This window comes from Mchenga conophoros, linkage group LG14 (assembly GCF_057382185.1).
Source record: "Mchenga conophoros isolate Kocher_MC1m ecotype Shallow Benthic linkage group LG14, M_conophoros_male_GT1.1, whole genome shotgun sequence".
Classification (NCBI taxonomy): Eukaryota; Metazoa; Chordata; class Actinopteri; order Cichliformes; family Cichlidae; genus Mchenga; species Mchenga conophoros.
In genome coordinates, this window is record NC_140539.1 from 25,166,485 (window position 1) to 25,181,119 (window position 14,635).

Below are 14,635 nucleotides of genomic sequence, written 5' to 3' on the forward strand. Positions count from 1 at the left end.
AGTTTGTTAATGGGTCACAGAGTCTGTTTGACCCATTAACACATGTGGCAGTTACAAGTTTTTTTCTAAACGCTTGCTGCAAATGTGTCAGGACCGTCCAAGATGAAGGGCTAGAAAAGCACAGAGAGTCTGAAACTCTCATGCCCCCCTTCTGATTAGCATGTTGTTGACTTGCGTTAGGGCTGGGGGGGGGAGCAGAGAGCGGTCAGAGCAGATATATTTAATGCTTGTGAAGTAATGGGGCTGAATCAGCAGATAGCTCCACTGGGAGCCATTAGCCCAGACATGTGTCATTAACCCTTTCCCTACACTTTCAGGTACTGTAGAGAGACAGAAATTCAGTGGCACAGAGTCGCACTTTTATTTTTTCCTTTGACTTAGTTTCTACTGTTTTATTTTTTATTTTATTTTATTTTAGCTTTTATGTTTTATTAGTATTATCATATTAATTTATTTTAAATATATATAGGGCAACTTTTGCATATAGCTCAGGAGCGATGTAATAATTTCTGGCCTTTGCTACATGCTAATAAATATATATTTTTGCTTTATTAGTCATACACTGCATGGTTTCAAGAGTAGATGTAAAAGATTGAGTATGTATGCCTGGTCTGGTTCATTTCAGTTACAGTGAAACATAATGGTTTTCAAAAAGAAAAATGTATCAATGCGTTGGGGGGGTTTTCCACTCTAGTTTTGCCAGACAAGCCACTTTTTTTGTGCAAACACTCACATTTTAACCAGGACACATGTAAATATGCAACTTACTTTTGCAGTTGTGATAATTAGTTGCTAATAACAAATAGAAATATCTCCCCATGCAGAGTAACCTTGATATTTTGACTTTTCTTTCTGCCACAAAGCTGTCGTTGTTAGAAAGCATGGTAGCCAGCTTAATTCAAGCTGAACACCGGCAGTGTTTCAACAGCCTCCTTTCAAGCCTACAGGGAATAAGTATTTGTCATTAAAATAATGAGCTACTAATTTGTGGGAGGATGGTTTTTTGTGTTTTTTTTTTAAAGGCAAGAAACTGCTTCAAAAAAGTAACAGGACAGAGTTAGTTATGCCTATTTAGAAAGAAAGACATATAGAAAAGGCATATGCAAAATGGTTACTTTAACAGAACGTTTGCTCCAAGGCAGGAATGTCCTGACTTTTAGAAGGCCCAACATTATTACCCAAACTTGTGCCTTTAGAAACAAGTTTGAGTCTGCCTTGAATCTAATTTTCTCTTAAAATAACCTTTTTGCAGTCGTCCCCGTGCCGGCTGCAGCTACAGGGCAACAATAGAGAGAAGGGGCAGGCCCACAACACCTGCCAGTCTTAATGGTAAACATATGTCAAGAAATGCCGAACGTGAGGAGGAAGAGAGGAGGAGGAGAGCAAGCGCACGCTCCTCGAAGAGGCCGTGCATCAAAAGAGTGTGTGCAGTCTTGTGTGCACTTACAGGTGGTTGCATGCTGCAAGCTAGGGTCTGCGCATCATCGCTTAAATAAAAATAGCCCCAAGTAGTAACACCAGCCAGCTAAATATGGTAAAGGTTAGTACATACTAAGTGTTGGAGCCAAGTCCTGGCCAATATTTTACTCAGTTACATCATGCCATATTTAAGTATTTGTCATGATCTTTAAGTTTTTATTATAATCTTGATCATTTTAGGTTATAATGTAATATGCTGTGATCCATAAATTAATCCTGCTTTGTTAGTCTGTTGTTGTTGTAAAGTGTTGGTAGATGTCGTAAAGGGGGTGTGTATTTATTTTCCTGTGAGATGTATCTGGCCCTTCAGTTTGCCAGAGCTTCAGGGGAAGGTGGCTGTCAAGAAGCCATTTTCAAGGAAGGGAAACCAGCAGAATAGGCTGAGGTATGCCAAATTACACAAGACCTGGGCTTAAAATCAGTGGCAACAGGTCTCATGGAGTGACAAATCCAAATGTGAAACTTTTTGTTCAAATTATTGTCAGTATTTACAGCGGAGGTACAACAGTGAGTGTCTACAGTCATCTGTAAAATGTTGTGTAGGCTCTCTCATGGTTTGGAACTGCATTTCAGCATCAGATTTCGATCCATCGTGCAATACTACCTGGAAAGCAACTGATTAGCAATAGCTTCATTTTTCAGCGTGACAGTGATCCCAAACACACTGTAAATGCAGTAAAAGCATAACTGTATAGACAAACACACAGGTGAACAAACTGGAATCAGTCATGGACTGACCTCTGCGAGTCCTCAAAAGTTGAAGCAGTGTGAAAGCATCTAACTAGAGAATGGAACCAAAGATAACTAACATCCAAAGAATGTCCTTCAAGTATTCTTGAAGGCTGATTAAAAAGATTACAGGAAAGCTTGCTTAAGAGAGTTCAGGTTGTTTTTAAAAAAAAAAAAAGTTGGTCACACCAAATACTGACTTCGAAGCGCATTAGAATTGCAGAAACTCTGTTTTTGCTTTATAGACTGTATATCCATTCATGATTCCACATGTTTAAATAAGTTGCTGCACTTTATTTTCCATTTTCCTGCATCTGTTTCATAAATACACAGCAGTTTTTCTTTTAATTCAAAATATTTTTGAGTATTTGTGGATATAGTTTACAAAGAAAAAAAGAAGACGGAAACACAAACTGTTTACAATGAATACAAAACACAACTTCTCACGTTGGTACACAGCAGTTTTTAACTGCTTAACTTTAATTTGTGTGAGTGTGTTTTCATCTGCATTGGAGTACACACCTAGACTTGCATACATAGCATTGCTGCTATGTGTAAAGTGTTTCATCTTTTTTTTCCTTTTTTTTTTTTTTTTTTTTTTTTTTTTGTATAAGCTCATTGTGACTTTCAGGGGTCTCACCCTCTCTCCCCCAAACCTCAGCTGAGAACTAAACGTCATGTCTGTCACCTTCCCTCTGACCACAAAGCTGCCCATTATGGATATACGGTGTTCAATGACCAGAGTGGACTCTGGCTAGATGACGGCCGAAACTCACCTTCCACATCCCACAGCCAAATCTTTATTTTGGCCTCTATACAGACCATGTCCTTGTCTGCGTGTTCTCTCTTGATGCTGTTTAACATCTCTCTGCACTAATCTTAAATCTCCTTGCAACCTTGTCAAGTAGAATTCTCAAGTATCCAGCAGAGTTCCACCCCTCTGGGCTGCAGTAAAACCATTTGCCAAATGTATTGCCACAGACTGATTCACCTTCCCTTGCTGCGCTCCCCCTTAATTGGGCTCCCCCATCTCTACTGTTCTTGTAGTAGTCAGTGATCTGCTCTCCTCTGTTTATTACCAGTCTCACATCCTCTTTAAAATCGGAGCACACCAGTCTGACTTTGCAGTGTATTTAAAAAAAAAAAAAGAAAAAGAAAAGGGGGGGGGGTTGAACGTTTAGAAGTCAAATATCTATCGACTCTAAATTTCTGTGATTCTGTGACACTCTGAGACAATATAATTGAGTATGAGGTTAAACCTACTGCAGCCAAGCTAAGTCATCAATCAGACTGTGCCTGTCTTTCTTCCTTTTGCTGTATACAAACAACAGCACAGGATGCAGAAGGAGACTTGCCTTTAAGTCAGCTGGTTTTATTATTCTCGTATGGTCATTTTTAATGCAGGACTTTCTGTTCTTCTAACCAGTTTCTTGTTAAGCAGCCAAGTGTCAGAATTATTCAACTCTTTTCCAATAAGGAGAGAGGGAATAAATGAAAGAAAGGTAGATGAAGGAGATAAAGATGGAGTGAGAGAGTGAGCTTTCCTCTGAGTGCTGCTCTGGAAAAGATTTTTGTATCCCTGGTCCTCCAGGCACAGTCCGCTCATCTCAGGAGAGCAATAGGAGTCCCCCCTTGTGTCCCATAGTCAGACACTGGCTGACAACTCTTGACAAACCAGAGGATTTTCACCTCTTTTACACACATGTACACATTAGAGCAACATGTGAACTCACACTAAATTTCTGTTGTCTTATTTCCTGCATTCGTATATTCATTTTGTTTAAACTTTTTTTCATTTCCTTTGCACTTTTACTCACACGCAAACTCAAACTTAGGTGCACACATGCCGTGTATTGCACACATATAAAAGCAACTCCCTCTTTCCACACACACACACACACACACACGCACGCACGCGCACGCACGCGCTCACTGGCTCCAGAAAGAGTCAAATGGCTCAATGTGTTAAAAGCATTAGGTAAGCATGGATCCAGCAGTGCTCCTCAGGCCGATATCACATGTCCTGCTTCATTACAATCTGTTGTATACATTCGGCTTGATCTCTGACCCTCCATCTATCCATCGCTCTGTCTTCCATTCCCCCCCCCCCCCCCCCCCCCCCCCCTCGTTTACCCCTGGTGTGCTTTAACACAGAGTGGGTCATCTCAAGATGTTAGCAGAAGAATAAATGAGTTCTGTTGTTATTGTAAATGCTGGCCCAAGCTGCTCTGCTTTGGAGCTCAAGCAAGAACACTTTCACTCTTTTGGAAGAGAGGAAAACAAAAAAAATCTATATGTAAAAAGTATGTTGATTTAAAGAAAATGTAATTAATGTAATGCATAAAGGAAGTTGAAGCTGCTGAAATTAAAGGAAGAAGGGAGGGGAGAAAAAGATAAATATAAATTAATCTCACTTTAACAAACTAGCCTTTGTCCACATGGGAAAGGTCCTTTTTCCTAAAGCTATTTTGGGTCCTGATATGACATTAACTGCTGGGAGGGTGCTGACCAAAACCATCTGAGTGGTGGGTGTATGAGGCAGACGGGACCAGGAGAAGGAGAGAGATCAAAGCAGCTGCCCAGAAACCTGTAGCTTTCTGACTTTACCTCTACTCCTGTCAGAGGCAACGAAGAGGAAATAACGATACACCTCACATCCCGCAGCTGCGTGTGTGTTAGGCAGTGAACACACTGAGGCCTTTGCTCCAAGGTTCACCGCAGCACTTGGCCGACTGCACCACACCTGTCTCTCCATTGCAGGCAAGCAGGCAGGGCTAGGTTAACATTAGCACTTTTCTTCCCTAATAAGCAGGTTACAGTGTGAATGCATGCGTTTGTGTGGAAGACTGCAGCTAAGAAACTCAGGTCAGCCAGCTACTTGCGCTCAAGGCAAGAGAGGAGGTCAGGCACAGCTGTGGAGGATGAGGAAGGGGGACTCTAGTGGCAGAAGGGCTTATTGTGTGAGGAAAATTGGCTCTAGTTATTGTAGATGATGGATAATAGCAACAATTTCGATGTCACAAAACATATTCATTGTGCCTTTACCTACTACTCCATGGCCTTCAGAGAGATCATTCTGGAAAATAACAAACTGGATTTTTTTTGTCTGTTAGTTTATTCATTGTCTCAACAGAATCTTGCTGAATCAAAACATAATGGCCTTAGCCTTTGCTCTTATGTTCTATGCCAGAGTAGAAAAACAGGGGAGGTGGGCAGTATGAGGGGTGCCTTGACTTGGATAGTAAGGAGTTCCTTATCTCACAGTTGTGTCTTTTGCCATTCTTTACTATCAGACAGACTGTCTGATGCAGCACAGCAGACAAGAAAAAGTGTCATTATTTCTTTCTTTGCTCCTCTTTTCCCCATCCTTCTCAGCCCTGACTTTACTGAACCTATTCTCATATAAAGAAGGAAGAGATTTTGTTAATTAGCTTTAGTTCAGAGACACCCATAAACCCTCCCTCTTCTCCCAGCCCCCCATCAGTGTAGTCGATGAAAATAGCAGTGTATGTTTATGAGCGGTGCAGAGCTAAGTTCTCTGTCTGTGTCTCACGGTTCATCACTGCTCAATGACTGACTGGGCCTATGTCTTTCTGGCAGAGTTTATATTATGTGCACATACACACATATAAGCACTCACATGTGTGTTGACTTACTGCTTCTGCTCGCTAAACTTCACATTGTCAGTAGTTCCTAAACTGCCCCACAGGTAATTGTTTAACATTGTTTATTACTATCACCAACAATTTACCATTTCATTCTTCATCTCGCCCCTCTCCAGTGGTCCTATGCGTTGGAGAAGCCCAACACAGGAAGTGTGTTCAGCTTGGCCTGGTCTGCGGATGGCACCCAGCTGGCCGGGGCCTGCGGCAACGGACATGTCATCTTTGCCCATGTGGTGGAGCAGCACTGGGAGTGGAAGAATTTTGTGATCACTCTTACAAAGAGGAGAACCATGCAGGTAGAAAGATTACCTCATACAAATGAGTTTGTGTTTGCATCAAATTAGTTTTCCTTTCTAATTTAACAAAGCAGGTGATAAAAGACTGACGGAATCTAAAGTAAACCAAAAGACCAATATGTTTCAGTAACTTGTGCATAAATAAATGGTGTAATCATATACGTGTCCAAAAGAATCATAGTAAAAATCATTTTGTTTCTGGTCTATAATAAAAGTTGCTTTTCTGCTCTTCAGAGCTGTCTGTGTTTAAACCAAAATCACTGAAAATAAGCTTGCCTGTTAGGGAAAAGGAGTATGGATATTTACTCAAACACTTAACAGAGCCAACTCCGTTATGTTGGTGTAGCAAGAGAATTGAAAAATAGTGCAATGCTATCAGCAAACTATACAGAGGCGAGTAAATATGCTATACAGCGAAGCAAATGCCTCCCAGGCCTTGGCTAGCTGTGGCCATATATTATAGGAGGACCCTCCCAATGTGCCAGTGTGCAGCCCTGCAATGACAATGACCAGCCTGTCTCGCCGCCTCCCTCGCTTCACCATTCTCTACTCTTTAAACTTGCACTCACCACAAGGTAGCGTTTACATGCGGTTAACACACCCAAGTGTACACACACACACACTCGTTTATTTTCAGGCAGGGACGCACACACACCTACAGAAGCAGGGTTACACACGTGTGCCAACACACATGTGCACCCATAGACAACTCTACCAAGTGCAGTTTGTGTAAACCAAACAAAGTTGGGTCATCAGCCATTTATTTTCAGCCTCGCAGGCGCTTCTCTGTCTCCCTCCTCCCTCTCTCCTCCTCGAAGTCCGTTTTAAAACTGCACATCTGCCAGTGGTTTGTGAATCAGCCAGCTAAATTTACCACCTTGCGGTCAAATGTTTTTTATTCCTGGTTGTGTTGCATGTAAATTTGGATTGCTGGAGGGAGCAGAGGAGGAAGATTTGTAAAGCTGTAAAAATAATCCCACCTTTCACCTGGTGCTGGAAAAGGCTCCTTCATTCATTCACACAGAGAGCTGGAGGGAAGTATTTATCTACGCAGGTGAAAAAATTAGTACCGACCGCTGCACGCACACACTTAAAACAGTAAGAACTGCTTTCCCTGTGTCCACAGCTGACCTACGTATACTTGGATTTACTGTATATAGTTTCCTGTGTATATTACGAATAACTACACTCCAATGTGTACGTGACTGTGTTCAGCCCTCTGCTAGTGAAGCTAGCGTCTTTCCTTTTTGTTGGGGTTTCTTTTTTTTTTGCATTTTAAATGAGAATTGTTTGCTCAGTAATATAAAGTTTGTGCCTGTGTCATACTTTCTGCAAAGTCAAGTCATCCCTACACTTTTTTTTCCACTTTTAAGTCCCCCTCTCTCCTCTCCTTTCCTCTCTTTTCCACAGGTGAGGAATGTGCTGAACGATGCAGTGGACTTATTGGAGTTTAGAGATCGAGTCATCAAAGCATCTCTGGCACACGGTCACCTAGTGGTTGCGACTTCCCTCCAGTGCTATGTCTACAAGTGAGTAGTGCTCTTTTTTGTCTTTTTTTTTTATCTTCTCATCCTCTATTCAAAGTCATAGTTTCTCATCATGTGCTTTCAGTATATTTTGTTGTTGTACAAAACATGCTCCTCTTTTACTGAGCAAAGCATGAGAAAAGTCTTTTGATTCAACCAGAATATACTGAAATCTCATGCCGTGTAGCTAGAAAAACCTACAAAAATAAAACATAACCACACAGAAAAAAATGGTTCTGATGGGAGGGAAAAACAACCAAATCTTACCAAGTTGCTGATTCATTTCAGGCTATTGTTACTTCATGATCTGTGTGTTTTGTAAAATATGGAGATGTTTTTTTTTTTGTTTCACTTCATGGAAAAATAATAGGATTAGGAACAAGGGAACATGTTCTGCAGACTTCATCCTATAATGATTGTTTTCAGGCCTGCACTCTTTATGCTCACTCTGCAGATTTATCTCCTCTCCATTCATTGATATTGTCTAAATATTGTGTCTTTTATTGCTTTTTACCCTTTTGCTCTGGGTCATATTTTTGCTTCTTTTTTTTTTCCTCATCTCTGCAGTTGTGCCAGATGTAGCACAGTTATTTAATGTCTGCGACTGTGCTGTTTATTTTTGCCAGCTCAAGAAACTGGAATACTCCTCTCATCTTTGACCTAAAGGAGGGAACAGTCAGCCTCATCCTACAAGCAGAGAAGTGAGTCTTTTTATTCCAGGAGCAAAGCAGCAGGAGAGAGAACAGGCTGTTGGATCATCTATCAGCTTCTCTAATGCTTCATTACTCTGCACTGGCCACTCATCAAGCAGCAGCCAACCAAGCGCACAAACACACACACACACACACACACACACACACACACACACACACACACACGCACGGGCACATGTACGCACGCACACGTACACACACAGTCGGGTTGTGCTCTAGCTCAGCCAGCCCTGTCATACAATAAGGCTGAGAGTGAAACCACTGGGGGAAATTAGATTAATATGGAGTAGCTCTTGTGCAATACTCCAGTGCAGTGTCCCTGACACTCAGCATGGAGCTAAATAGATTACTGGGCATTTTGTAATCGCAGTTTAGATTGATGAGTCATACTGAGTAAGTTAACAGTGTGTTGCTGTTCAGTAAATGTTTAAATTACCTTCTTGTGTCAGTTGATTAACTCTTACCGTCTGTTATGTATTTAATTTTCCTGTTTGCTCCCCTTTATTCCTCACCATGTTACCTCAGTCGTATAATGTGTAATATACAGCATATACAGTAACTTGGCCTCTCTTGTCTCCCCCTCCCAGACATTTTCTACTAGTGGATGGAGCAGGGTTGTATATGTTCTCCTATGAAGGACGATTGATATCGTCCCCAAAGTTCCCGGGTATGAGAGCAGATATTCTAAATGCCCAGAGTGTCTCACTTAGTAACGACACCATAGCCATTCGGGACAAGAGTGATGAAAAAGGTGAGGGGAAAACTCCATGCTTACTATAAAATTTCAAAATCATACGGACTGTGCTTTTACTGTGTCCTCTTTCTCTTTTTCTCTCACAAGTTATCCTTCTCTTTGATGCCCTGACTGGAAAGGCTCTTGGTGATGGGAAGCCCTTGACCCACAAGGTTAGTAACCTGCTTTCTTTCTGACCAAATGTACTTCAGCAACAAGGAAGTTCTCTGACCACATCAGATTATTTATTTATTTATTTATTAAACTTTGATTATACAAAACGAGATAACTTTATGCTCACATGCCACTTTAATAAGTACACAGTGCTAGTACCCGGTTGGACCCCCTTTAATTCTTAGCAGCAAAGATTCAACAAGGTGTTAAAAACATTCATTAGCGATTTTGCTTCCATATTGTCATGATAGCGCCACACAGTTTTTACTGATCCATGATGCTCTTCCACCACACCCCAAAAGGGGAGTGAGACTGGTGACTGTAGAGGTCATTTAAGTACAGTAAAGTCATTATCATGGTCAAGAAATTATTTTGAGGTGCTTTGAGCTTTGTGATATGCCTAAATGCATTGAGTTGCTGCCATCTGATCAGATATCTGTGTTAATGAGCAGTTGAACAGATGTACCCAACACATATCTGCTGTTTGGACCTACATCTCGGAAGATACTTAAAATTATGTTATAATGCAGAGTGTTATGGATAAGCAGATAAGTGTAGAAATGTTTTTGGGTTTTTTGTCAGTGTGACTGGTTAGAATGCGTTAGTATTTGTGTTTTATTATGTGTTGATATGATAGGACATAATAACAGAAGCTGTCTGATGGTGGCTGTTCAAATGTGTGTTTATTTTTTCAACCAAAACACAGAGTCAGAGTGAACACACATTTGTTTAGTTTTAGTATTACACAGTTCAGTTATGTATAACGCAGCCTCCCATTATTGTGTAACAAGCTGTATTTATTATGTTTTCTACAGCCGAGTGAAAAGTGAAAGGTTTTTATCAGAATCAGAATCAGAATCAGAATACTTTATTGATCCCTGGGGGAAATTATTTTTTGTTACAGTGTATTTTTTGTTTATGCATGCTTCATCAAACTGAAGCCTTTTGCTGTAGCAATAACAGTAATAACACTAATTGCAATTGTTTTTAATTAGATCATTACTTTAATGTTCACATGGGAACATGTTTTTTTTTTAACTTCTGATTCATTTACATGCCACTACTGCATATCTTGAAGTTTTGTCTTCCTTCCCATGTAGTTTCTGTTTTGGCCTCTCTCTCTCTGCTCCACTTTTCATTATTTTCTTTCTCCTCACCCTCGATCTGGCCACGGTAGATGGCTGCCCATTTCTGAGTTGGGTTCAGCTGGAGGTTTCCTCTCAAAAGGAAGTTCTTCCTCCCCACTGTTGCCAAATGCTTGCTCACAGGGAATTGCCTAATTATTGGGGTTTTCCCTCTTTTTACAGATGCTTATTATAAAATGATGACAAATACTGATTATAAAGTATTTTCATAGCATTAATCCTCATACAGAAAATAATGCCACAAGAGCAATATGTATGTTAATACATCCATGTTGTTCATCACGTCTTCCTTCAAGATATGTTTTCTTTCTGTGAACTGAACTGAATTATAAGTAGTGATATGAGCCTTCTGAATTTACACCTAAAATGCTCTGTCTTTAATTTTGTATTGCCAGCAAAACCTCCTATTATCTTGAGCAGCAGAAGATGAAGTTACATGAAAAAGAAATCTTCCTATTAATAAGATAAACTGTCTCCATGTGCATGAATTGTTCAGTTACAGCTTATGTCACAACCCGGCTCATAGGAAGTGACAAACAAATGGGAGACCACACACAGGCTTTTAAAGACTGTGAGACATATTTAATGAAAATAAGGTAAAGCAACTTAAACACAATTTAAAGGATATAACAGCCATAACTGAAACTTCCTAATGAACATGACAAGTGCCAGAGAGAGCGTCAAAGCCAGCCACCACTGGTTCAGTCAAGGTGTCTTTATATACACTGGGACTGGCCTCTCAGGTGTGCTGCATCAATAATTGGGTCAGCTCCACCTACCTGCAAGAAACGGGTAAAAGAAAAAGCAAAACACAAGACCAGCCCACTGGCTGTCACACTTCCCCCCATAGAACAGGGTCTCACCCTGAATTGGCAACACATTTACATTATGAATATGCAACTAGAAGAACATGCATATATTAAATCCATAACATATACACACACACATGCAACCTCACTTTCAACACCTTTTGTATGCTCAAAAGTCATCTTCAGCTCAACTCCAACCTCAGCAACCTTGGTACCTAGGAGCAATTTAAGAGGAAGGAAAACAATACTGAAGAGGACATACTTCAAAGCATATGAGGCGTGAAGCTGCTGGTTACAAAGGGGCACGGGACAAAGCATCTGCCAAGACATTATCTTTGCCCTTAATGTGCTGGATATCCAAATTGTAAGGCTTCAAAAAGAGAGCCCACCGCATGAGCCTCTGATTTGGGTTCTGCAATGAGTTCAAGAAGGTGAGAGGGTTATGGTCAGAAAATACCTCAATAGTTGGGTTGCGGTCACGTGGTTCTGATGACGTGCGGAGGCAGCGCGATTTTTGAGTGGAGGGCGGAAGTAAACATGGAGGACACTGTGGAGAGTCAGGAGAGCAGCTATTGTGCAACTTTAGACCCCGTTTCTCGGGAGAGATATAAACAGATAGTTAAAAAATATATCGGACGTGATCCGTATTCTTTGAAAATGTCCGAATACACCACAGAAGTAAAGGATTTGCCTACTATCGAGGCTGTGGATATCACCAACTACTTGGTCCTCCAGACTTCTTACTACACTAGGCAGCAAATGAAAGCTTTCAAGAGTCTGGAGGCGTACAATTTTTTTGTCAGCGGGTGGGTCCACAACCTTGGAACAAAACGTCTCCGTGATGGATACAGTTTGGTGTTTGCAAGGGTGAGTGTTTGTTCTTATATTGCTTTATCTTAAACACGCTAACAGTTAGCGGTAGCGGCTTTAACGTCAACAAACATGCCACATCCTTAGGACTTCGTTAGAGTGACAGTTGTTTGTTTCAAGGTAAACCATTCTCAGCGGTCTAACGAGACACCTCTGAAGACTTGGGTAATTGCAAAGGAGGATGGAGAAGTGATTGCAGCTCATTGCAATTGTATGGCAGGGTTAGTAGCCTAATTAAGTACGATGTTATTGCAATGAGAACACACACACACACACACACACACACACACACACACACACACACACACATATACGCATAGGGCACTGCTAGCATTTTGCAGGTGTACTTCAGTAGTAGTGGGGAGAGAGTGTTTTCTTTTAGCTAAGAATTCATCAGCTAAGAATTTGTGTGATTGCCTTAGATCCCTCATGACACTCAGATGCATTTTTCAGATAGAGGGTATATACAAAAAATATATTTATATGTTTCTCACCACAGAAACCTTACATTACGGATATCTTTACTTATCTGTGAAAGGAGACTGTCTGGAATCTGGCAATATAAGAACCATAGCAGTGTACAAAAACCTGTGGTGTGTGCCTGACGGTAATAAGTGCCACTTTTTCTTTTTTTCTGAATAAAATGGTATGGATTTACTCTGTGATTAAAAAATCACAAACATGTAATATGTAACTTGGACCATAATCATTACAGATAATGGCATCTTTTTCTCTTTGACATGATTCTTGTTTGTTTTACATCTCAGCACAATATCTTACCTGGATAAGTGAATGTCTCATTCACACTGAAGTCTTCTGGTTGTGGATTCTCAGCTGGAAGCTGCAGTTCGGGGTTCTCCACTGTCACTAGGCTCAAATCCGGGCTCTCAGCCGTCTGTTGCATATCCAAAATCGCCTCTGCACATCGATGCTGTTCTGCCTTAAGCTTCATTCTTTTCTCTCGTTTGAGAACTGATTCCGATCTGGGTTTTCGTTCGTAGCCGAGATTGACCGTCGGAGCCCAGTCCTCCGACTCTTCGTCATCCAAAGCACTTGGGCAGCCTATAGTCCCAATCAAGTCAATATTAGACTACTAACTTAAAAGCACTAAGTAAACGAGAATTTAACGACAACCTAATGCTAATAAGTTCGTTTGCAAACATAACATTACCTCTGACGAAGTGGTCGCTGCAGACACGGGCATTGGCAGACTCTGCTCCTCCCGACTGTAAACGTAAATTTAAAATCCATTTTTTCCTACGTTTTTCGGTTAGAATTTTCCATTTTTCTCCTCTTCGTTGGGCTATTTTTGGTACCCTAAAATACCGTTTATCAGTTTCTCTGGTCGACCTACTGGAGCATCCGTAAACACAACAGGACATAGGCATTTTGCGTACTGTCTGTCTGTGTGTCTGCGCTTATCTTTTTCACTTCCGACCGCCAGTCAAATTTCACGCTTTACGTCGACGTCACGTCTACGTCAAATGAAACCTAGCTATTGTCCGAGCAGAATCCAAATATACTCTGAAATGCCACAAGACCAAAATTAATTCCAAAGCTTCCTTTTCAATGACTGAATAATTCAGCTGATGGGAGTTGAACTTCTTGGAATAGAAACTAACTGGATGTTCAGTACCTTGCTTGCCAGCTTGGACTAGAACAGCACTTGCACCAATGTGGCTTGCATCCACATACAGCTTGAAGGGCTGATCCAGACGAGGTACTAAGAGCACAAGTTCTGAGCACAGTAAAGCTTTTATGACCAACAAACAAGGGGAAGCCCAGCTTGATGACGACGGCACTGCAATGTTGTTGTCCAACATGTAATGAACTTCCTTATCAATTATTTTCCTCTTTTCCTCAGAGACCCTGTAGGACCTCTGCCGGATTGGTTTTGCATCACCCACATCAATATCATGCTCTATCAAAGTTGTTTTAGAAGGTGTGTCTCTAAACAAGGTTGGATACTGTTACGGCCCTAGCAGGGCCTCCTCCTGAAGGTGCCTGTGTGGGCGTGTCCCACCACCTTCTGCCTGAGGTGCCACCTTTCCCTGTTACACAGCTGACTCACATCAGTAATTAAAAGTATTTAAGCCCAAGGAAAGGTGAGCTCTGGGCCAGAGTGCCAGTAGTGTGGTTACAGCTTGTGAGCTGAGTGGTTGTTGTGGTTTCAGCTAGTGAGCTGTGTTCTTGGTGGTTTTCAGCTAGTGAGCTGCTCTTTCTTTTTTGGCTTACGTTTTACTTTATCAACCAACGCCTGAGTTTTGTTTGTTTTCTTAAATGGTGATAGCGACTTGTCCGTCTCTTTTAGTTGAGCTACTTTAATAAAACTCTTTAATTGAACCGTTTTGCCTCCCTGACTCCTTTTTCTGACCTGGACACTTTTTTGTTACTTCCCCCTCACTGCCTAGACCCCTCAGGGGAACGTAACAAGGGTGGGGGCTCGTCTGGGATTGTTGAAAGGGGAGTTTTGAGTTGGAATTGGTTTTTGATTAT

The 14,635-nt window shown here is 41.2% G+C and overlaps 2 protein-coding genes across 3 annotated transcripts in view; one reads left to right on the plus strand and one right to left on the minus strand.

The window, feature by feature from the left end:
* ift80 (intraflagellar transport 80 homolog (Chlamydomonas)) overlaps positions 1–14,635 on the plus strand; it is a 55,118-nt gene that overhangs the window by 23,852 nt on the left and 16,631 nt on the right. For both annotated transcript variants that reach the window (XM_085243588.1, XM_085243587.1), the window contains exons 9-13: positions 5,990–6,169; positions 7,580–7,698; positions 8,322–8,396; positions 8,996–9,159; positions 9,250–9,314. In XM_085243588.1, coding sequence (XP_085099714.1) covers positions 5,990–6,169; positions 7,580–7,698; positions 8,322–8,396; positions 8,996–9,159; positions 9,250–9,314 — 603 coding nt within the window. The remainder of the gene's footprint in view (positions 1–5,989; positions 6,170–7,579; positions 7,699–8,321; positions 8,397–8,995; positions 9,160–9,249; positions 9,315–14,635) is intronic.
* On the minus strand, positions 10,944–13,542 carry LOC146559821 (uncharacterized). The gene is made up of 3 exons (XM_085243591.1): positions 13,311–13,542; positions 12,920–13,201; positions 10,944–11,484 (listed from the first exon to the last, which is right to left on the minus strand). Exons 1-3 carry the CDS (start codon positions 13,525–13,527, stop codon positions 11,342–11,344), a joined length of 642 nt encoding a protein of 213 aa, XP_085099717.1. The 5' UTR covers positions 13,528–13,542; the 3' UTR covers positions 10,944–11,341.

Bases quoted from the DNA above. Each gene is read 5' to 3' on its own strand.
- LOC146559821 (XM_085243591.1), bottom strand. From the start codon at position 13,527: ATGCCTATGTCCTGTTGTGTTTACGGATGCTCCAGTAGGTCGACCAGA. The intron at 13,202-13,310 runs GTAATGTTATGT...TTGGGACTATAG, and splicing joins CAGCGACCACTTCGTCAGAG to GCTGCCCAAGTGCTTTGGAT. The intron at 11,485-12,919 runs GTAAGATATTGT...AATTGCTCCTAG, and splicing joins TGAGACATTCACTTATCCAG to GTACCAAGGTTGCTGAGGTT.